General features: G+C 50.7%; 2 protein-coding genes across 4 annotated transcripts; one reads left to right on the top strand and one right to left on the bottom strand.

Annotated features, from left to right (window-relative positions):
* The first annotated feature begins 189 nt into the window (after positions 1–189).
* On the top strand, positions 190–9045 carry CCDC68 (coiled-coil domain containing 68). 3 transcript variants are annotated; one of them, XR_016461675.1, is made up of 8 exons: positions 190–976; positions 2171–2296; positions 2394–2489; positions 5820–5902; positions 5971–6076; positions 6181–6264; positions 7443–7834; positions 7876–9045. XR_016461675.1 is itself a non-coding variant. In XM_090131521.1 (7 exons), the coding sequence occupies exons 1-7, from the start codon at positions 914–916 to the stop codon at positions 7605–7607; spliced, it is 723 nt and encodes a 240-aa protein (XP_089987647.1). In that variant the 5' UTR covers positions 190–913; the 3' UTR covers positions 7608–9045. The 3 variants fall into 3 exon arrangements, 2 of the variants coding, with proteins under 2 accessions (XP_089987647.1, XP_089987648.1); XM_090131521.1 differs by having other exon boundaries at positions 7443–9045; XM_090131522.1 differs by lacking the exon at positions 6181–6264 and having other exon boundaries at positions 7443–9045.
* On the bottom strand, positions 8988–22211 carry LOC116241322 (uncharacterized). Its single transcript, XM_090131519.1, has 9 exons — positions 22130–22211; positions 18421–18663; positions 16651–16857; positions 16261–16488; positions 12677–12830; positions 11904–12013; positions 11692–11805; positions 10315–10464; positions 8988–9147 (listed from the first exon to the last, which is right to left on the bottom strand). The coding sequence occupies exons 1-9, from the start codon at positions 22205–22207 to the stop codon at positions 9037–9039; spliced, it is 1395 nt and encodes a 464-aa protein (XP_089987645.1). The 5' UTR covers positions 22208–22211; the 3' UTR covers positions 8988–9036.
* Between the last annotated feature and the right edge of the window lie 1769 nt (positions 22212–23980).

Here is a 23980-nt window from a genome sequence, read left to right as displayed (position 1 = left end):
ATCCTCCAACCCCCATCCTACATCTCTATGATTCTGGAGGACCCTCTTAACCCATCCCTCCAACTCTATGATCCTGGAGGACCGTTTCTACCCCCCATCCTCCATCTCTATGATCTTGGAAGACCTTTCTACCCCACTCCCCTCCATCTCTATGATCTTGAAGGACCCTTTCTACCCCTCCCCACCACAACTCTATGATCCTGGAGGACCGTTTCTACCCCCCATCCTCCATCTCTATGATCTTGGAAGACCTTCCTACCCCACTCCCATCCATCTCTATGATCTTGAAGGACCCTTTCTACCCCTCCCCACCACAACTCTATGATCCTGGAGGACCCTCCAACCCCCATCCTACATCTCTATGATTCTGGAGGACCCTCTTAACCCGTCCCTCCAACTCTATGATCCTGGAGGACCGTTTCTACCCCCCATCCTCCATCTCTATGACTATGGAGGACCCTTTCTACCCCTCCCCACCACAACTCTATGATCCTGGAGGATCCTCCAACCCCCATCCTACATCTCTATGATTCTGGAGGACCCTTTCTACCCCTCCCCACCACAACTCTATGATCCTGGAGGACCCTTTCTACCCCCCACCCTCCATCTCTATGATCCTGGAAGGCCTTCCTACCCCACTCTCCTCCATCTCTATGATCCTGGAGGACTCTAAACCCCCACCCTCCACCTCTATGATCTTGGAGGACCTTCCTACCCCCCTCCCCTCCATCTCTGTGACCTTGGAGGACCCTCCAACCTCTCCCCTACACCATGGAACACCCTTTCTACCCCATTCCCCTCCATCTCTATCATCTTGGAGGACTTTCCTCCTCCCCCTTTCCCTCTCCGACCTCGCTCACCTCTCCCAACCTCTCCCATCCTAATTAATGCCAACTAATTAGCCACCGGAACGATGGACCCCATCGAGCAGCAACTCCTGGACCTCAAGCAACAAAACAGAATCCTTCGCCTTCAGGTTGGACCTCATTTTTTTGGGGGGGAGGGGGGGAAGATTTGGGATTTTTTAGCACTGGGATCATAGAGAAGCGGGGAAGATGGGGGTAGGAGGGTCCTCCAGGATCATAGAGTTGGAGAGATTGGGGTAGGAGGGTCGTCCAAGCTCATAGAGTTGTGGGGAAGATGGGGTAGGATGGTGCTCCCAGATCATAGAGTTGGAGCGCATTGGGTTCAGTTGGTCCTCCAAGATCATAGAGTTGTGGGGAAGATGTTGTAGGACGGTCCTCCAAGATCATAGAGTTGTGGAGATGATGTTGTAGGACAGTCCTCCAAGATCATAGAGTTGCGTGGAGGTTGGGGTAGAATAGTCCTCCAAGATCATAGAGTTGCGGGGAAGATGTTGCGTGACGGTCCTCCAAGACCATAGAGTTGCAACGCATTCGGTTCAGTCGGTCCTCCAAGATCATAGAGTTGCGGGGAAGATGTTGCAGGACGGTCCTCCAAGATCATAGAGTTGCAGTGCATTGGGTTCAGTCAGTCCTCCAAGATCATAGAGCTGGAGGGCATTGGGTTCAGTTGGTCCTCCAAGATCATAGAGTTGCAGTGCATTGGGTTAAGATGGTTCTCCAAGATCATAGAGTTGTGGGGATGATGTTGGAGGAAGGTCCTCCAAGATCATAGAGTTGTGGAAATGATGTTGTAGGACAGTCCTCCAAGATCATAGAGTTGCGTGGAGGTTGGGGTAGAATAGTCCTCCAAGATCATAGAGTTGCGTGGAAGATGTTGCGGGATGGTCCTCCAAGATCATAGAGTTGCAACGCATTGGGTTCAGTCGGTCCTCCAAGACCATAGAGTTGTGGAGACAATGTTGTAGGACGGTCCTCCAAAATCATAGAGTTGTAGGGAAGATGGAGTAGAATAGTCCTCCAAGATCATAGAGTTGCGTGGAAGCTGTTGCGGGATGGTCCTCCAAGATCATAGAGTTGCGGGAAAGATGGGGTAGAATAGTCCTCCAAGATCATAGAGTTGTAGAGAAGATGTTATTGGACGGTCCTCCAAGACCATAGAGTTGCAACGCATTGAGTTCAATCAGTCCTCCAAGACCATAGAGTTGCGAGGCGTTCCAACCTATTTAGGGGATTTGAACAGTGGGAAAGGAATCCCAAAAACCCCATAGGTGAAATTATAGGATCGTTTGTGAAAAATCCTACAGTTGGAAGCCACGAGAGAAGCTGGAATCCAAACCTTAAAATCAACATCCCACAAATTTGGGGAATTTTATCAGAAGAAAAAGGAAGAAGCCGAAAAAACCCAAAAGGAAACGAAGCAACGATTGGAGGTTTGGGGGATTTTATAGGATTTTTTTGGGGGGAAAGGGGGGGAAAATCCCCTAAAAGCTCAGTCCTCCAACTTGGAGGAATCATGGCGTCCAACAGGAAGCGAGGAAGGAATGGGAGAGGAAACAGGAAGAGGAAGAAGGGAAGAGGAAGAAGATGGCGGAAGCGGAAGAGAGGCTGAAAAGGATGGAGGAGGTGGGGGGGGAAAATGGGGGATTTTATAGGGTCAGCTTTGGGGTTTTATGGGGTTTTGGGGTCTTTGGGGTCATTTGGGGTCATTTGGGGTCAATTGGGGGATTTTTGGGGTCAATTGTGGGATTTTTGGGGTTTTTTGGGGTCATTTGGGGTCATTTGGGGTCATTTGGGGTCTTTGGGGTCTTTGGGGTTTCGACCCCAATCTTGGGGTCTTTGGGGTCTTTGGGGTTTCGACCCCAATCTTGGGGTCTTATGGGGTCTTATGGGGTCAATTGTGGGATTTTGGGGGTCTTATGGGGTCATTTGGGGTCAATTTGGGGATTTTTGGGGTCTTTTGGGGTCAATTGTGGGATTTTGGGGGTCTTTGGGGTCTTATGGGGTCTTTTGGGGTCTTATGGGGGATTTTTGGGGTCTTATGGGGTCTTATGGGGTCAATTTGGGGTCATTTGGGGTCTTTGGGGTCTTATGGGGTCATTTGGGGTCTTATGGGGTCTTTGGGGTCTTTGGGTTTGGGGACTTTGGGGTCATTGGGGTCTTTTGGGGTCATTTGGGCTCAATTTGGGGATTTTTGGGGTCTTATGGGGTCTTATGGGGTCAATTTGGGGTCATTTGGGGTCTTATGGAGTCTTTGGGGTCTTTGGGGTTTCGACCCCAATCTTGGGGTCTTTTGGGGTCAATTGTGGGATTTTTGGGGTCTTATGGGGTCTTATGGGGTCTTATGGGGTCTTTGGGGTCATTGGGGTCTTTGGGGTCATTGGGGTCTTTTGGGGTCATTTGGGGTCATTTGGGGTCTTTTGGGGTCTTTGGGGTCTTATGGGGTCTTTTGGGGGATTTTTGGGGTCATTGGGGTCTTTTGGGGTCATTTGGGGTCAATTGGGGGATTTTGGGGGTCAATTGTGGGATTTTTGGGGTCTTTGGGGTCATTTGGGGTCTTATGGGGTCTTATGGGGTCAATTTGGGGTCTTATGGGGTCAATTTGGGGTCATTTGGGGTCTTTGGGGTCTTATGGGGTCATTTGGGGTCTTATGGGGTCTTTGGGGTCTTTGGGTTTGGGGACTTTGGGGTCATTGGGGTCTTTTGGGGTCATTTGGGCTCAATTTGGGGATTTTTGGGGTCTTATGGGGTCTTATGGGGTCAATTTGGGGTCATTTGGGGTCTTATGGAGTCTTTGGGGTCTTTGGGGTTTCGACCCCAATCTTGGGGTCTTTTGGGGTCAATTGTGGGATTTTTGGGGTCTTATGGGGTCTTATGGGGTCTTATGGGGTCTTTGGGGTCATTGGGGTCTTTGGGGTCATTGGGGTCTTTTGGGGTCATTTGGGGTCATTTGGGGTCTTTTGGGGTCTTTGGGGTCTTATGGGGTCTTTTGGGGGATTTTTGGGGTCATTGGGGTCTTTTGGGGTCATTTGGGGTCAATTGGGGGATTTTTGGGGTCAATTGTGGGATTTTTGGGGTCTTTGGGGTCATTTGGGGTCTTATGGGGTCTTATGGGGTCAATTTGGGGTCTTATGGGGTCAATTTGGGGTCATTTGGGGTCTTTGGGGTCTTATGGGGTCATTTGGGGTCTTATGGGGTCTTTGGGGTCTTTGGGTTCGGGGACTTTGGGGTCATTGGGGTCATTTGGGGTCATTTGGGGTCAATTTGGGGATTTTTGGGGTCTTATGGGGTCTTATGGGGTCTTTTGGGGTAATTTGGGGTCAATTGGGGGATTTTTGGGGTCAATTGTGGGATTTTTGGGGTCTTATGGGGTCATTTGGGGTCATTTGGGGTCATTTGGGGTCTTTGGGGTCTTTGGGGTTTCGACCCCAATCTTGGGGTCTTTGGGGTCTTTGGGGTTTCAACCCCAATCTTGGGGTCTTATGGGGTCTTATGGGGTCAATTGTGGGATTTTGGGGGTCTTATGGGGTCTTTTGGGGTCATTTGGGGATTTTTGGGGTCTTTTGGGGTCAATTGTGGGATCTTTGGGGTCTTTGGGGTCTTATGGGGTCTTATGGGGTCTTTTGGGATCTTTGGGGTCTTTGGGTTCGGGGACTTTGGGGTTTCGACCCCAATTTTGGGGTCTTATGGGGTCTTTTGGGGTCTTTTGGGGTCAATTTGGGGATTTTTGGGGTCTATGGGGTCGTTGGGGTCTTTGGGGTCTTTGGGGTCTTTGGGGTTTCGACCCCAATTTTGGGGTCCTATGGGTTCTTATTAGGGTCCTGCTTTCGGATTTTTGGGGTTTTCTCCCCATTTTGGGGCTCAATTTTGGGATTTTTAGGGTTTTCTCCCCATTTTTGGTCCCAATTTTGGGATTTTTAGGATTTTCTCCCCATTTTTGGGCTCAATTTTATGATTTTTAGGGTTTTCTCCCCATTTTTGGGCTCAATTTTGGGATTTTAAGGCTTTTCTCCCCATTTTTGGTCCCAATTGTGAGATTTTTAGGATTTTCTCCCCATTTTTGGTCCCAATTTTGAGATTTTTAGGATTTTCTCCCCATTTTTGGGCTCAATTTTGGGATTTTAAGGCTTTTCTCCCCATTTTTGGTCCCAATTGTGAGATTTTTAGGATTTTCTCCCCATTTTTGGTCCCAATTTTGAGATTTTTAGGATTTTCTCCCCATTTTTGGGCTCAATTTTGGGATTTTAAGGCTTTTCTCCCCATTTTTGGTCCCAATTGTGAGATTTTTAGGATTTTCTCCCCATTTTTGGTCCCAATTTTGAGATTTTTAGGATTTTCTCCCCATTTTTGGGCTCAATTTTGGGATTTTAAGGCTTTTCTCCCCATTTTTGGTCCCAATTGTGAGATTTTTAGGATTTTCTCCCCATTTTTGGTCCCAATTTTGGGATTTTTAGGATTTTCTCCCCATTTTTGGCCTCAATTTTGAGATTTTTAGGCTTTTCTCCCCATTTTTGGTCCCAATTTTGAGATTTTTAGGATTTTCTCCCCATTTTTGGTCCCAATTTTGAGATTTTTAGGGTTTTCTCCCCATTTTGGGCTCAATTTTGTGTCCAGCTTTGGGATTTTGGGGCTTTTCTCCCCATTTTTGGTCCCAATTTTGGGATTTTTAGGCTTTTCTCCCCATTTTTGGTCCCAATTTTGAGATTTTTGTGCTTTTCTCCCCATATTTGGGCTCAATTTTGGGATTTTTAGGCTTTTCTCCCCATTTTTGGGCTCAATTTTGAGATTTTTAGGATTTTCTCCCCATTTTTGGTCCCAATTTTGAGATTTTTTGGATTTTCTCCCCATTTTTGGTCCCAATTTTGAGATTTTTGTGCTTTTCTCCCCATTTTAGCCTCAATTTTGGCCTCAATTTTCCAATTTTTCTGCGTTTCCTCCCCATTTTTCACCCCCTAGGAAAAACAAATCCTAACAGAGAAGAAAAGAAACCTGGAGCTTCAGCTTCACCGGGCTCAGTTAACGACCTCCTCCTCCCGGCGGTAATTAAACGAGCCTTAATGAGTCTAATTAAGCTCTTTGTGGCTGGGCTCATGCTTGGATCCCATAGGAATCAGATTTTGGAGAGGGAAATTCAGACTCTTGAAGATCAGCTTCGTCACCTCCAGCTGGTGATGCAAAGGCAGCATCACACCTTGCACTGCTTTATTTCCGAGGTGAGGGGGGTTTCCTCGTTAATTAGGGGCTAATTAGCGGCTGGCTCGTTAATGAAGGCCGTTTGCTTCCTTCCTGCTGCCATTTTGTGGGTTTGGTTTCGGAGGCTGAGGAGCTGAGGAGCGAATTGAGGAGGAAGGATGGGAGGATCGTGGAGATGGAGGAGAGGCTGCTGGGATTGGAGGCGGAAGTATTATGGGATGGGAGGGAGGTGGGGGGTCATGGGATGACATGGGATGACATGGGATGACATGGAATAACATGGGATGACATGGGATAACATGGGAAGACGTGGGACGGATGGGATGGGAAGTTGGGATGACATGGGATAACATGGGAAAACATGGGAAAACATGGGATGACATGGGATGGGAGGGAGGTGCGGGGTCATGGGATGACATGGGATAACATGGGATAACATGGGATAACATGGGATTACATGGGATAACATGGGATTACATGGGATGACATGGGATGGATGGGAGCCGATGGGGTGGGAAGTTAGGATGACATGGGAAAACATGGGAAAACATGGGATAACATGGGATGACATGGGATGGGAGGGAGGTGCGGGGTCATGGGATGACATGGGATAACATGGGATGACATGGGATGACATGGGATGACATGGGAAGACTTGGGACGGATGGGATGAGAAGAGAAGTTGGGATGACATGGGATAACATGGGAAAACATGGGAAAACATGGGATGACATGGGATGGGAGGGAGGTGCGGGGTCATGGGATGACATGGGATAACATGGGATAACATGGGATGACATGGGATAACATGGGATAACATGGAATGGATGGGAGCCGATGGGATGGGAAGTTGGGATGACATGGGATAACATGGGAAAACATGGGATAACATGGGATGACATGGGATGGGAGGGAGGTGCGGGGTCATGGGATGACATGGGATGACATGGGATAACATGGGATAACATGGGATAACATGGGATAACATGGGATGACATGGGAAAACATGGGATTACATGGGATGACATGGGATGGCTGGGAGCCGATGGGGTGGGAAGTTAGGATGACATGGGAAAACATGGGAAAACATGGGATAACATGGGATGACATGGGATGGGAGGGAGGTGCGGGGTCATGGGATGACATGGGATAACATGGGATGACATGGGATGACATGGGAAGACATGGGAGGGATGGGATGGGAAGAGAAGTTGGGATGACATGGGATAACATGGGAAAACATGGGAAAACATGGGATAACATGGGATGATTGGGAGCCTATGGGATCATGGGATAACATAGGATAACATGGGATAACATGGGAAAACACGGGATAACATGGGATGCTTGGAATCCCCTCTCATCTCCTCTCTTCCCCCCTTGGAGAATAAGGAGCTGAAGGCAAGATTGACAGCTCGTCTCGGCCAATCAGCTGCCAGACTTGACAAAGGGGTGGGGACTGAAAGCTTTCGTCCCATTGGTTCTTTGGTTGAGGAGCAAAGCTTCCGGATTCGCAATCTCTACCAATCAGGAGGAAGAATGGAATCATAGGTCCTCCAGGGTCATAGAGATGGTGGGTTGGTGAGGTCCTCCAGGGTCATAGAGTTGGTGGGTTGGTGAGGTCCTCCAGGGTCATAGAGTTGGTGGGGTCCTCCAGGGTCATAGAGTTGGTGGGTTGGTGGGGTCTTCCGAGGTCATAGAGTTGGTGGGGTCCTCCAGGGTCATAGAGTTGGTGGGGTCCTCCAGGGTCATAGAGTTGTTAGGTGGTGGGAAGGAAGGTCCTCCAGGGTCATAAAGTTGTTAGGTGGTGGGAAGGAAGGTCCTCCAGGGTCATAGAGTTGTTGGGGTCCTCCAGGGTCACAGAGTTGTTGGGGTCCTCCAGGGTCATAGAGTTGGTGGGTTGGTGAGGTCTTCCAGGGTCATAGAGTAGGGGGGTCCTTCAAGGTCATAGAGTTGGTGGGTGGTGGGAAGGAAGGTCCTCCAGGGTCATAGAATTGTTGGGGTCCTCCAAGGTCATAGAGTTGTTGGAGTCCTCCAAGATCTTAGAGATGTTGGGTAGTTGGGGTCCTCCAAGATCACAGAGTTGAAGGGTGCTGGGGTAGAAAGGTCCTCCAAGATCATGGAGATGTAGGGTGGTGGGATAGGAGGGTCTTCCGTCCCGTGACTCTGTGATCTTTGAGGATTCTCCTACCCAACTACCCCACAACTCTATGATCCTGGAGGACCATCCCAACCCAACGGCCCAAAAACTCTATGATCCTGGAGGATCTTTCTACTCTACAACTCTATGATCCTGGAGGACCTTCTTACCCAACAACTCTATGACCCTGGAGGACCAACCCAACCACCCAACAAGTCTATGATCCTGGAAGTCCTTCCTACCCCACAACTCTATGATCCTGGAGGACCCTTCTTGCCCACCACTCCGCAACTCTATGATCTTGGAGGACCATCCCAACTTAACCACCCCACAACTCTATGATCCTGGAGGACCTTCCTACCCCACAACTCTATGACCCTGGAGGACCCTCGTACCCCACAACTCTATGATCCTGGAGGACCCTCCTACCCCACAACTCTATCATCCTGGAGGATCCTCCTACCCCGCAACTCTATGACCCTGGAGGACCCTCCTACCCCACAACTCTATGATCCTGGAGGACTTTCCTACCCCGCAACTCTATGACCCTGGAGGACCCTCCTACCCCGCAACTCTATGATCCTGGAGGACCCTCCTACCCCACAACTCTATGATCCCGGAGGACCAACCCAACCCAACCCAACCACCCAACAACTCTATGATCCTGGAGGACCCTCCTACCCCACAACTCTATGACCCTGGAGGACCCTCCTACCCCACAACTCTATGACCCTGGAGGACCATCCCCATCCTCCCTTCCATTCTCCCAATAGAAACGCCAGACGAAGGCAAACGAAAACTCCTTTAATTAACGAACGGTGGGCTAATGAACCCCGCTAATTAAACACGGGGAAACTTCTGGAACTCCTTCTGATCTTTGTGGAAGAGTTGAGCCAGGATGTGGTCGGCTGTGTCCATGAAATATTTGTTCATACGAAGGGTCTTCAGTTCCTATAGGAAAACAAAGGTGGCTACCAAATGTGGGGCTGTGGCTACCAAATCTAGGGCTGTGGCTATCAAATATGGGGTCTGGCTACCAAATATGGGGCTGTGGCTATCAAATATGGGGTCTGGCTACCAGATATGGGGCTGTGGCTACCAAATATGGGGTCTGGCTATCAAATATGGGGTCTGGCTACCAAATCTAGGGCTGTGGCTATCAAATATGGGGTCTGGCTACCAAATATGGGGCTGTCGCTACCAAATATGGGGTCTGGCTGCCAAATCTAGGGCTGTGGCTACCAAATATGGGGTCTGGCTATCAAATATGGAGTCTGGCTACCAAATATGGACCCATAGCTGCCAAATATTGATCCATTGTTCCCAATATGGACCCATAGCTGCCAAATAGGGATCCATTGATCCCAATATGGATGAATGGCTGCCAAATAGGGAGCCATTGATCCCAATAGAGACCAATGCCTGCCAAATATTGAGCCATTGATTTCAATAGAGACCCATAGCTGCCAAATAAGGATCCATTGATTTCAATAGAGACCCATAGCTGCCAAATAGGGATCCATTAAGTCCAATACAGACCCATGGCTGCCAAATAGGGATCCATTAAACCCCATAGACCCCCATAGCTGCCAAATAGGGATCCATTGCTACTAATAGAGACCAATGGCTGCCAAATAGGGATCCATTGATCCCAATAGAGACCCATAGCTGCCAAATAGGGATCCATGGCTCCCCATATAGACCCATAGCTGCCAAATAGGGATCCATTAAACCCCATAGACCCCCATAGCTGCCAAATAGGGATCCATAGCTCCCCATACAGACCCATAGCTGCCAAATAGGGATCCATTGAACGCAATCCAGCCCCATAGCTGCCAAATAGGGATCCATAGCTCCCCATATTGTCCCATAGCTGCCAAATAGGGATCCATAGCTCCCCATACAGACCCATAGCTGCCAAATAGGGATCCATAGAACCCAATAGAGACCCACAGCTGCCAAATAGGGATCCATAGCTCCTCACATAACCCAGAGACCCATCGCTGCCAAATACTGATCCATCAGACCCCATACAGACCCAAAGCTGCCAAATACAGATCCGGTGGCTACCAACCTTTCCTTTTTGGCTACCAACCCCCCCCCAAAGCCTTTCCTCACCTCCTTCCCAGTGCTGTAAGCCACCACCAGCAGCAGCTCCTCGTCGCAAACGCTCTTCAAATAATGTTGTGTCCCGACAGGGAAAAATATCACGTCTCCTATCGCGACATCGAACGTCACCGACTTCCCAGATTCCATCACCAAACCGGCCTGGATTAACAAAGCCATTAATTAACGGAGTTAACGACTTGGGGGTTTAAGGCATAAAAAGTCCAGAGATGCCAAATAGGGAGCCATTAAAAGCAATAGAGACCTGCAGCTGCCAAATAGGGAGCCATAGATTCTAATTGTGGCCAATGGCTGCCAAATAGGGAGCCATTAAAAGCAATAGAGACCCACAGCTGCCAAATAGGGAGCCATAGATTCTAATTGTGGCCAATGGCTGCCAAATAGGGAGCCATTAAAATCAATAGAGACGCACAGCTGCCAAATAGGGAGCCATTAAAACCAATAGAGACCCACAGCTGCCAAATAGGGAGCCATTAAAACCAATAGAGCCCCATAGCTGCCAAATGGGGAGCCATTGCACCCCATATCCTGCCAAATAGGGATCCATTGCACCCCCATATCCTGCCAAATGGGGAGCCATTGCACCCCATATCCTGCCAAATAGGGATCCATTAAACCCCATATCCTGCCAAATAGGGATCCATTCCACCCCCATATCCTGCCAAATAGGGATCCATTAAACCCCATATCCTGCCAAATAGGGATCCATTCCACACCCATATCCTGCCAAATAGGGATCCATTCCACCCCCATATCCTGCCAAATAGGGATCCATTAAACCCCATATCCTGCCAAATAGGGATCCATTCCACCCCCATATCCTGCCAAATAGGGATCCATTAAACCCCATATCCTGCCAAATAGGGATCCATTCCACCCCCATATCCTGCCAAATAGGGATCCATTAAACCCCATATCCTGCCAAATAGGGATCCATTCCACCCCATATCCTGCCAAATAGGGATCCATTAAACCCCATATCCTGCCAAATAGGGATCCATTAAACCCCATATCCTGCCAAATAGGGATCCATTGACTCCAATAGACCCCCACAGCTGCCAAATAGGGATCCATTAAACCCCATATCCTGCCAAATAGGGATCCATTAAACCCCCATATCCTGCCAAATAGGGATCCATTGAACCCCCATATCCTGCCAAATAGGGATCCATTGACTCCTATAGACCCCCACAGCTGCCAAATAGGGATCCATTAAACCCCATATCCTGCCAAATAGGGATCCATTAAACCCCATAGCCCCCCCCCCATAGCTGCCAAATAGGGATCCATGAAACCCCCCCCCCCCCCCAGCACTAATTAACCCCAGGCTCCGTTAATTAAAGCCTTCCGTTAAGCCTCTCCGCTTACCCTGGCGCAACCGCTGACGACGTAGGCGAGCTCGTTAGCGTTGAAATGATAATGAGGCTGGCCCAGCTCGTTAACGAAGATCCTTAACGTGGCCAACGTCAGCGAACGGCTCTCCTAGAAAACCAGAAGAAACAAGCCTAGAAAAAGGTCCTGGAAGGGGAAAAACATCCATATTCAGGTCCTGGAAGGTAAGAAAGAAAGATTGGAATTACCTCGTTAAGGGATCGGATGTAAATGAGCTCGTTTGGGTTCGCCGAGGTCCTGGAAGATCGATAAGGAGCCCATTGGAATTGGCCGCCTTGGAAAGGGTGGATTGGAGAAGCTGGGGAAAAAACAAGGGAAGGTCCTGGAAGGTTAATGAGTGGGGTTCATTAAGAGCCTAGAATGTTAATTAGGGGGAAGTTTCCAACCCTAATTAAGCTATGGGGTTAATTAAGGTCATGGAAGGGAGATACGTCGCCATTTCTTACTCTAATGACCATATGAGGCTAATTAAGGTCCTGGAAGGGAAACTGTAGAGTCCTCTCCCAATTCTAATTAAGCTATGGGGTTCATTAAGAGCCTAGAATGTTAATTAGGGGGAAATTTCCAACCCTAATTAAGCTACGGGGTTAATTAAGGTCTTGGAAGGGAGATACGTCGCCATTTCCTTCTCTAATATCCATATGAGGCTAATTAAGGTCCTGGAAGGGTAATTAGGGGCTCATCTCCAACCTTAATGACTTTAGGATGCTAATTAAGGTCCTGGAAGGGTAATTAGGGGGAAATCTCCAATCCTAATTAAGCTATGGGGTTAATTAAGGTCCTGGAAGGGTGATCGGGGGTCTTCTCCGATCTTAATGAACCTCTGAGGCTAATTAAGGTCCTGGAAGGATAATTAAGGACTCATCTCCAACCTTAATGACTTTAGGATGCTAATGAAGGTCCTGGAAGGGTAATTAGGGGGAAATTTCCGAGCCTAATTAAGCTCCAGTACGTTAATTACCTCCGAGGTCGTAAAAATACCGCCAAACTTGAGTGTCTTCAGACTGCTGGTAATTAACGCTGTGCACTAATTGGCCCAAATTAGGAGGCAGGTTCACACTTTGGGCCTCCGGAAATTTCTGGAACGTTCGAATAAATTTCACTCCTCCACTCGGCTGCCAGGAAACAAAAAACCAATCAGAGGGAGCCAATCAGAAGCTTCGTAGCTTCCAGGACCCAAATTAGTGACTTTTTCCCCTTCCGGGACCCAAATTCACTATTTTTACCCTTCCAGGACCCAAATTCCCCATTTTTCTTCTTCCAGGACCCAACCTCCCTATTTTCCCCATCCAGGACCCAAATTACCCATTATTCCCCTTCCAGGACCCAAATTCCCCATTTTTCCCTTTCCAAGACCCAACCAATGCAATTTTTCACCTTCCAGGACCCAATTTCCCCCTTTTTCCCCTACCAGGACACAAACAACGCAATTTTCCCCTTCCAGGACCCAAATTTCCCATTTTTCTCCTTCCAGGACCCAAATTCCCCATTTTTCTCCTTCCAGGACCCAATCTCCCTATTTTACCTTCCAAGATCCAAATTCCCCATTGTTCCCCTTCCAGGACCCAAATTCCTCATTTTTCCCCTCCCAAAACCCCAATTCCCCATTTTTTCCCTTCCAAGATCCAACCAATGCAATTTTTCCCCTTCCAGGACCCAAATTTCCCATAGTTCCCCTTCCAGGACCCAAATTCCTCATTTTTTCCCTTCCAGGACCCAAATTCCCCATTTTTCCCTTCCAAGACCCAACCAATGCAATTTTTCCCCTTCCAGGACCCAAATTTCCCATTGTTCCCCTTCCAGGACCCAAATTCCTCATTTTTTCCCTTCCAGGACCCAAATTCCCCATTTTTCCCTTCCAAGACCCAACCAATGCAATTTTTCCCCTTCCAGGACCCAAATTTCCCATTGTTCCCCTTCCAGGACCCAAATTCCTCATTTTTCCCTTCCAGAACCCAAATTCCCCATTTTTCTCCTTCCAGGACCCAACCTCCCTATTTTCCCCTTCTAGGACCCAAACTCCCCATTTTTCCCCTTCCAGGACCCAACCAACTCCAATTTTTCCCCTTCCAGGACCCAACTTCCCCATAGAACTCAATAGAGCCCCAATGGAACCTCATAGAGGGATGCAACCACCTCACTATCGACCTTCCAGGACCCAACTTCCCCATAGAACTCAATAGAGCCCCATTGGAACCTCATGGAGGGATGCAACCACCTCACTTTTCACCTTCCAGGACCCAACCTCCCTATGAATCTCAATAGAGCCCCAACAAAACAAGATAGAGGGATGCAACCACCTCACTTTTCACCTTCCAGGACCCAACTTCCCCATAGAACTCAATAGAGCCCCATTGGAACCTCATAGGGGGATGCAACCACTGCCGATTTCCCCTTCCAGGACCCAAATTCCCTATGAATCTCAATAGAGCCCCAACAAAACAAGATAGAGGGATGCAACCACCTCACTTTTCACCTTCCAGGACCCAAATTACCCATAGAATTCAATAGAGCCTCAATGGAACCACATGGAGGGATGCAACCACCTCACTTTTCACCTTCCAGGACCCAACCTCCATATAGATCAATGTAGAACCTCAACAGAACAAGATAGAGGGATGCAACCACCTCACTTTTCACCTTCCAGGACCCAACTTCCCTATAGAACTCAATAGAGCCCCATTGGAACCTCATAGGGGGATGCAACCACTGCCGATTTCCCCTTCCAGGACCCAAATTCCCTATAGAACTCAATAGAGCCCCATTAGAACCTCATGGAGGGATGGAAGCACCTCACTTTTCACCTTCCAGGACCCAACCTCCATATAGATCAATGTAGAACCTCAACAGAACAAGATAGAGGGATGGAAGCACTGCCGATTTCCCCTTCCAGGACCCAAATTCCCTATGAATCTCAATAGAGCCCCAACAAAACAAGATAGAGGGATGCAACCACCTCACTTTTCACCTTCCAGGACCCAAATTACCCATAGAATTCAATAGAGCCTCAATGGAACCACATGGAGGGATGCAACCACCTCACTTTTCACCTTCCAGGACCCAACCTCCATATAGATCAATGTAGAACCTCAACAGAACAAGATAGAGGGATGCAACCACCTCACTTTTCACCTTCCAGGACCCAACTTCCCTATAGAACTCAATAGAGCCCCATTGGAACCTCATAGGGGGATGCAACCACTGCCGATTTCCCCTTCCAGGACCCAAATTCCCTATAGAACTCAATAGAGCCCCATTAGAACCTCATGGAGGGATGGAAGCACCTCACTTTTCACCTTCCAGGACCCAACCTCCATATAGATCAATGTAGAACCTCAACAGAACAAGATAGAGGGATGGAAGCACTGCCGATTTCCCCTTCCAGGACCCAAATTCCCTATGAATCTCAATAGAGCCCCAACAAAACAAGATAGAGGGATGCAACCACCTCACTTTTCACCTTCCAGGACCCAACTTCCCCATAGAACTCAATAGAGCCCCATTGGAACCTCATAGGGGGATGCAACCACTGCCGATTTCCCCTTCCAGGACCCAAATTCCCTATAAATCTCAATAACTCCGCAACCAAACAAGCTAGAGAGATGCAACCACTTCCAATTTCCCCTTCCAAGACCCAGCCTTCATTAAAAACACCCCAATTAACTCACGGAACACCGAAAAACCCCTCAAATCAGCCCCGATTTCCCCTTCCAGGACCCAACCTCCATAGAGATCAATGTAGAACCTCAACAGAACAAGATAGAGGGATGGAAGCACTGCCGATTTCCCCTTCCAGGACCCAAATTCCCTATGAATCTCAATAGAGCCCCAACGAAACAAGATAGAGGGATGCAACCACCTCACTTTTCACCTTCCAGGACCCAACTTCCCCATAGAACTCAATAGAGCCCCATTGGAACCTCATAGGGGGATGCAACCACTGCCGATTTCCCCTTCCAGGACCCAAATTCCCTATAAATCTCAGTAACTCCGCAACCAAACAAGCTAGAGAGATGCAACCACTTCCAATTTCCCCTTCCAAGACCCAGCCTTCATTAAAAACACCCCAATTAACTCACGGAACACCGAAAAACCCCTCAAATCAGCCCCGATTTCCCCTTCCAGGACCCAACCTCCATAGAGATCAATGTAGAACCTCAACAGAACAAGATAGAGGGATGGAAGCACTGCCGATTTCCCCTTCCAGGACCCAAATTCCCTATGAATCTCAATAGAGCCCCAACGAAACAAGATAGAGGGATGCAACCACCTCACTTTTCACCTTCCAGGACCCAACTTCCCCATAGAACTCAATAGAGCCCCATTGGAACCTCATAGGGGGATGCAACCACTGCCGATTTCCCCTTCCAGGACCCAAATTCCCTATAAATCTGAATAACTCCGCAACCAAACAAGCTAGAGAGATGCAACCACTTCCAATTTCCCCTTCCAAGACCCAACCTTCATTAAAAACACCCCAATTAACCCACGGAACACCAAAAAACCCCTCAAATCAGCCCCGATTTCCCCCTTCCATCACCAAACCTGCAGCGCCCGAGCCGCGATATCTTCCGGTGTGCCAAAAAAAGCTTCATCCACGTCCAAACTTTTCACCTCTTCGTTGCTCCCGAAAAAAAGGACGACCATCAAATCCTCCGAGCCCAAATTTTTCATCCAATGAACGCAATTGCGTGGGAAAAAAACCACGTGACCTTGGGAAGCGTTGAAAACGGTGACGTTGTCGTTGGCGATCACGCCGATCCACGCCGTTCCCTATAACGTTCGCTCTCGTTTGTTTTCCCGCAAGGAAAACGGTTTTTTAGGTAGGGGAAGACGAACGTGGGGAGGTCGCGGTGAGAGCGCGGCTTTCGGATCGAAGGGGAAAGAGAGAAAAAGAAAGAAAGGGGAAAAAAAAACCACAATCGCGTCGCTTACTTGCAGCACGTAGCCGTGCTCGTTGGCGTTGAAATGCCAATGGGGGACACGGAGACCTCCGGGTTTGATCCTTAAGATGGCCACGCTCATTTGGGATTGTTTCTGCTGGAGGTTTTCCCCAAATTCCTGCCCTTCTGGGTTGGGGTAATGCTTAGGGTTGGATCTGTAAGTCGCCCATTGGATTTCGCCGCCGGGGTATTTTTGGGGCTGGAGGGTTGAGGGGAAATGGACTCCTTTCATTTTTTCTTCCTTTTCCCTCCCTTTTTCCCTCCCTTTTTCCCTCCCTTTCCCCTCCTTTCCTCTCCTTTCCTCTCCTTTCCTCTCCTTTCCTCTCCTTTCCTCTCCTTTCCTCTCCTTTCCTCTCCTTTCCTCTCCTTTCCTCTCCTTTCCTCTCCTTTCCTCTCCTTTCCTCTCCTTTCCTTTCCTTTCCTCTCCTCTCCTTTCCTTTCCTCTCCTCTCCTCTCCTCTCCTCTCCTCTCCTCTCCTCTCCTCTCCTCTCCTCTCCTCTCCTCTCCTCTCCTCTCCTCTCCTCTCCTCTCCTCTCCTCTCCTCTCCTCTCCCCTCCCCTCCCCTCCCCTCCCCTCCCCTCCCCTCCCCTCCCCTCCCCTCCCCTCCCCTCCCCTCCCCTCCCCTCCCCTCCCCTCCCCTCCCCTCCCCTCCCCTCCCCTCCCCTCCCCTCCCCTCCCCTCCCCTCCCCTCCCCTCCCCTCCCCTCCCCTCCCCTCCCCTCCCCTCCCCTCCCCTCCCCTCCCCTCCCCTCCCCTCCCCTCCCCTCCCCTCCCCTCCCCTCCCCTCCCCTCCCCTCCCCTCCTCTCCCCTCCTCTCCCCTCCCCTCCTCTCCCCTCCTCTCCCCTCCTCTCCTCTCCTCTCCTCTCCTCTCCTCCCCTCTCCTCTTTTCCCCTCTCCTCTCCTCTCCTCTCCTCTCCTCTCCTCTCCTCCCCTCTCCTCTCCTCTCCTCTCCTCTCCTCTCCTCTCCTCTCCTCTCCTCTCCTCTCCTCTCCTCTCCTCTCCTCTCCTCTCCTCTCCTCTCCTCTCCTCTCCTCTCCTCTCCTCTCCTCTCCTCTCCTCTCCTCTCCTCTCCTCTCCTCTCCTCTCCTCTCCTCTCCTCTTTTCCCCTCTCCTCTTTTCCCCTCTCCTCTCCTCTCCTCTCCTCTCCTCTCCTCTCCTCTCCTCTCCTCTCCTCTCCTCTCCTCTCCTCTCCTCTCCTCTCCTCTCCTCTCCTCTCCTCTCCTCTCCTCTCCTCTCCTCTCCTCTCCTCTCCTCTTCCCTTTCCTCTTCCCTTCCCTTTCCTCTCCCCTTCCCTTTCCTCTCCCCTTTCCTTTTCTCTCCCCTTTCCTTTCCTCTCCCCTTTCCTTTCCTCTTTCCTCTTCCCCTTCCCCTTCCCCTTCCCCTTCCTCTTCCCCTTCCCTTCCCTTCCCTTTCTTTCCTTCCTTCCCCTTCCCTTCCCTTCCCTTTCTCTTTCCCTCTTCTTCCATTCCCCTTCCCCTTCCCCTCCCCTTCCCCTTCCCCTTCCCCTTTCCTTCCCTTTCTTTCCTTCCTTCCCCTCTCCCTTCCCTTCCCTTTCTCTTTCCCTCTTTCTTCTTCCATTTCCCTTCCCCTTCCCCTTCCTTTCCCCTTCCCCTTCCCCTTCCCCTTCCCCTTCCCTTCCCTTTCTTTCCTTCCTTCCCCTCTCCCTTCCCTTCCCTTTCTCTTTCCCTCTTTCTTCTTCCATTTCCCTTCCCCTTCCCCTTCCCCTTCCCCTTCCCCTTCCCCTTCCCTCCCCCTTCCCCACCTCAGTTTGACTCAACCGATTCAAGAACCGAAACCGAACGTCCACCACCGGTCCGGACGATGCGACTCCATCGTTAACAAACGCCTCGTTAACACTCATCTCATTAACCCTCAGCTCGTTAACGACGCCTCCGGCCTTCGTGTAAACGAGGGAGAGGCTGAGGATGCTGAGAGCAGTGGTGATCAACCCGGCCACAAGGCAAACCACAAAAAGCTTCAGTAGGGATCCACTGCCTTGGCTGGCCTGAAAGGAGGGGAAGGGAGAGGTGGGCAAGTTGAACCAGGCCAAAGTGGGCCAAGTTGGGCCAATGTGGGCCAAGTTGGGCCAATGTGGGCCAAGTTGGGCTAAGCCAGGCTAATTTGGACTAAGCCAGGCCAGGCTGAGCAAAGCCAGGCCAAGCAGAGCAAAGCCAGGCCAAGTTGAGCCAAGTTGGGACAAGCTGAGCCAAGCCAGGCCAAATTTGGGCCAATTTGAGCCAACCTGAGCCAAGTTGAGCCAAGTTGGGCCAAGTTGAGCGAAGCCAGGCCAAATTTGGGCCAAGTTGAGCCAAGCTGGGCCAAGTTGAGCCAAGCCAGGCCAAGCTGAGCGAAGCCAGGCCAAATTTGGGCCAATTTGAGCCAACCTGAGCCAAGCTGAGCCAAACCAGGCCAAGCCAGGCCAAGCTGAGCCAAGCCAGGCCAAATTTGGGCCAAGTTGATCCAACCTGAGCCAAGTTGAGCCAAGCCAGGCCAAGCCAGGCCAAGCTGAGCAAAGCCAGGCCAAATTTGGACCAAGTTGAGCCAAGTTGAGCCAAGTTGGGCCAATCTGAGCCAAGCCAGGCCAAATTTGGGCCAAGTTGAGCCAACCTGGGCCAAGTTGAGTCAAACCAGGCCAGCCAGGCCAAGCTGAGCCAAGCCAGGCCAAATTTGGGCCAATTTGAGCCAACCTGAGCCAAGTTGAGCCAAGTTGGGACAAGCTGAGCCAAGCCAGGCCAAATTTGGGCCAAGTTGATCCAACCTGAGCCAAGTTGAGTCAAACCAGGCCAGCCAGGCCAAGCTGAGCCAAGCCAGGCCAAAATTGGGCCAAGTTGAGCCAACCTGAGCCAAGTTGAGTCAAGCCAGGCCAAACCAGGCCAAGTTGAGTGAAGCCAGGCCAAATTTGGGCCAAGTTGAGCCAACCTGAGCCAAGTTGAGGCAACCTGGGCCAAGTTGAGCCAAGCCAGGCCAAATTTGGGCCAATTTGAGCCAACCTGAGCCAAGTTGAGTCAAGCCAGGCCAAACCAGGCCAAGTTGAGTGAAGCCAGGCCAAATTTGGGCCAAGTCGAGCCAACCTGAGCCAAGTTGAGGCAAGTTGGGCCAAGTTGAGCCAAGCCAGGCCAAATTTGGGCCAAGTTGAGCCAAGTTGGGCCAAGTTGAGTCAAGCCAGGCCAAACCAGGCCAAGCTGAGTGAAGCCAGGCCAAATTTGGGCCAAGCTGAGCCAAGCTGGGCCAAGTTGAGTCAAGCCAGGCCAAACCAGGCCAAGCTGAGTGAAGCCAGGCCAAATTTGGGCCAAGCTGAGCCAACCTGAGCCAAGTTGAGCCAAGTTGGGACAAGCTGAGCCAAGCCAGGCCAAATTTGGGCCAAGTTGATCCAACCTGAGCCAAGTTGAGTCAAACCAGGCCAGCCAGGCCAAGCTGAGCCAAGCCAGGCCAAAATTGGGCCAAGTTGAGCCAACCTGAGCCAAGTTGAGTCAAGCCAGGCCAAACCAGGCCAAGTTGAGTGAAGCCAGGCCAAATTTGGGCCAAGTTGAGCCAACCTGAGCCAAGTTGAGGCAACCTGGGCCAAGTTGAGCCAAGCCAGGCCAAATTTGGGCCAATTTGAGCCAACCTGAGCCAAGTTGAGTCAAGCCAGGCCAAACCAGGCCAAGTTGAGTGAAGCCAGGCCAAATTTGGGCCAAGTCGAGCCAACCTGAGCCAAGTTGAGGCAAGTTGGGCCAAGTTGAGCCAAGCCAGGCCAAATTTGGGCCAAGTTGAGCCAAGTTGGGCCAAGTTGAGTCAAGCCAGGCCAAACCAGGCCAAGCTGAGTGAAGCCAGGCCAAATTTGGGCCAAGCTGAGCCAAGCTGGGCCAAGTTGAGTCAAGCCAGGCCAAACCAGGCCAAGCTGAGTGAAGCCAGGCCAAATTTGGGCCAAGCTGAGCCAACCTGAGCCAAGTTGAGCCAAGTTGGGACAAGCTGAGCCAAGCCAGGCCAAATTTGGGCCAAGTTGATCCAACCTGAGCCAAGTTGAGTCAAACCAGGCCAGCCAGGCCAAGCTGAGCCAAGCCAGGCCAAAATTGGGCCAAGTTGAGCCAACCTGAGCCAAGTTGAGTCAAGCCAGGCCAAACCAGGCCAAGTTGAGTGAAGCCAGGCCAAATTTGGGCCAAGTTGAGCCAACCTGAGCCAAGTTGAGGCAACCTGGGCCAAGTTGAGCCAAGCCAGGCCAAATTTGGGCCAATTTGAGCCAACCTGAGCCAAGTTGAGTCAAGCCAGGCCAAACCAGGCCAAGTTGAGTGAAGCCAGGCCAAATTTGGGCCAAGTCGAGCCAACCTGAGCCAAGTTGAGGCAAGTTGGGCCAAGTTGAGCCAAGCCAGGCCAAATTTGGGCCAAGTTGAGCCAAGTTGGGCCAAGTTGAGTCAAGCCAGGCCAAACCAGGCCAAGCTGAGTGAAGCCAGGCCAAATTTGGGCCAAGCTGAGCCAAGCTGGGCCAAGTTGAGTCAAGCCAGGCCAAACCAGGCCAAGCTGAGTGAAGCCAGGCCAAATTTGGGCCAAGCTGAGCCAACCTGAGCCAAGTTGAGCCAAGTTGGGACAAGCTGAGCCAAGCCAGGCCAAATTTGGGCCAAGTTGATCCAACCTGAGCCAAGTTGAGTCAAACCAGGCCAGCCAGGCCACGTTGGGCCAAGCCAGGCCAAATTTGGGCCAAGTTGATCCAACCTGAGCCAAGTTGAGTCAAACCAGGCCAGCCAGGCCACGTTGGGCCAAGCCAGGCCAAATTTGGGCCAAGTTGAGGCAACCTGAGCCAAGTTGAGTCAAGCCAGACCAAGCCAGGCCAAGCTGAGCCAAGCCAGGCCAAAATTGGGCCAAGTCGAGCCAACCTGAGCCAAGTTGAGCCAAGTTGAGCCAAGCCAGGCCAAGTCATGTCAAGCCAGGCCAAGGTGGGCCAAACCAGGCCAAGTTGGGCGAAGCCAGGCCAAATTTGGGCCAATTTGAGCCAACCTGAGCCAAGTTGAGCCAAGTTGGGCCAATCTGAGCCAAGCCAGGCCAAAATTGGGCCAAGTTGAGCCAACCTGAGCCAAGTTGAGCCAAGCTGGGCCAGGTTGAGCCAAACCAGGCCAAGCCAGGCCAAGCTGAGCCAAGCCAGGCCAAATTTGGGCCAAGCCAGGCCAAGAGAAGTCAGGCCAATCCAATCCCATCCCATCCCATCCCAATCCCAATCCCAATCCCAATCCCAATCCCAATCCCATTCTATACCCATCCCAATCCCATCCCATCCCAATCTGATCCCAATCCCATCCCAATCCCATTCTATACCCATCCCAATCCCATCCCAATCCCAATCCCATCCCAATCCCAATCCCATCCCAATCCCATCCCAATCCCATCCCATCCCAATCCCAATCCCATCCCATCCCAATCCCAATCCCATTCTATACCCATCCCAATCCCACCCCAATCCCAATCCAATCCCAATCCCAATCCCAATCCCAATCCCATACCTCTTTTTGCAGCCCCCCTTTTCCCTTCCAGGACCTGGCGTTGCTCTCGGGTCCCATTTCGAAAGCCTGGTTGTCCATCTTGGCGAAGCTTTAATTAGGCTCATTAGCGCTAATTAGGGTCGTGGTGGGGTGGTTGGGGGTCTTCTCCTGCTCTAATTAACCTACACTGCTAATTAGGGTCGTGATTGGGTGGTTGGGGATCTTCTATAACCCTAATTAACCCACGGTGCTAATTAGGGTCGTGGTGGGGTGGTTGGGGGTCTTCTCCTGCTCTAATTAACCTACACTGCTAATTAGGGTCGTGATTGGGTGGTTGGGGGTCTTCTATAACCCTAATTAACCCACGATGCTAATTAGGGTCGTGGTGGGGTGGTTGGGGGTCTCCTCTTGCTCTAATTAACCCACGGTGCTAATTAGGGTCGTGGTGGGGTGGTTGGGGGTCTTCTCCTGCTCTAATTACCCTCCAGCACTAATTAGGGTCGTGGTGGGGTTGTTGGGGGTCTTCTATAACCCTAATTAACCCACGGTGCTAATTAGGGTCATGGTTGGGTGGTTGGGGGTCTTCTATAACCCTAATTAACCCACGATGCTAATTAGGGTCGAGGTGGGGTGGTTGGGGATATTCTCCTGCTCTAATTAACCTACACGGCTAATTAGGGTCATGGTGGGGTGGTTGGGGATATTCTCCTGCTCTAATTAACCTACACTGCTAATTAGGGTCGTGGTGGGGTGGTTGGGGGTCTCCTCTTGCCTTAATTACCCTCTGATGCTAATTAGGGTCATGCTGGGCCTCTCGGTGTTCTGTAACCCTAATTATCCTCCAGCGCTAATTAAGGTCGTGGTGGGGATCGTTAGGGATCAATTAACGAAACGAACCAACCCCAATTAACTTCACCGAATGCCTTCCAGCCTCCAAACGATTTAATGAAGCACTTCCTCGTTACGGAGTTAATTGCCCTAACGAGGAAACCGTCGCAGCGAACCTCGCCTCCTCTCTTTCCTTCCTCATTTCCTTAATTAGCTTTAATGAAGCCCCCCCCACCCAGGGAGGTTTGATTTCCTCCCCCCCCCCCCAAATCCTATTACGTCCCTAATTAGCCCGTTGTTAATTAGCCCACCCGTTAATTATCCTCTCACCTCTTTGAATCCACTTGGATGCCCTCTGTGTCGCCCCAGCCTCTCCCATCTTTATATAGAGGCGAAGCCAAGGAGGAAGTGGCATTTGCGTAATTATTGCTCAATCTGTATGCAAATGAGGTGCCGGATGTCGGCTCACGATGACAAAAAATTCCGGGAAAGGGTTGAGAAAATCATTTGATTCTTTCCCATCATTTGTTTGTAAGCTTGCAGGACCTGGGTGGGTCCTCCAAGGTCATAGAGTTGGGGGGGAGAAGGAAGGGGGGTCCTCCAAGATCATAGAGTTGAAGAGGGTGGGGTAGGAGGGTCCTCCAAGGTCATAGAGTTGGGGGGGAGAAGGAAGGGGGGTCCTCCAAGATCATAGAGTTGAAGTGGAGGGGGGGGGAGGGGAAGGAGGGTCCTCCAAGGTCATAGAGTTGAAGGGGGTGGGGTAGGAGGGTCCTCCAAGATCATAGAGTTGGGGGGAGAAGGAAGGGGGGTCCTCCAAGATCATAGAGTTGAAGTGGAGGGGGGGGAGGGGAAGGAGGGTCCTCCAAGGTCATAGAGTTGGGGGGGAGAAGGAAGGGGGGTCCTCCGAGGTCATAGAGTTGGGGGTTGGTGGGGTAGGAGGGTCCTCCAAGATCATAGAGTTTGGGGGGGAAAGGGAAGGAGGGTCCTCCAAGGTCATAGAGTTGAAGGGGGCGGGGAAGGAGGGTCCTCCAAGATCATAGAGTT

This window comes from Phasianus colchicus, chromosome Z (genome assembly GCF_987193195.1).
Source record: "Phasianus colchicus chromosome Z, bPhaCol1.hap1.1, whole genome shotgun sequence".
NCBI lineage: Eukaryota > Metazoa > Chordata > Aves > Galliformes > Phasianidae > Phasianus > Phasianus colchicus.
The sequence above is the reverse complement of the archived record's forward strand: the minus strand, read 5'-3'. Positions and strand labels throughout refer to the sequence as shown.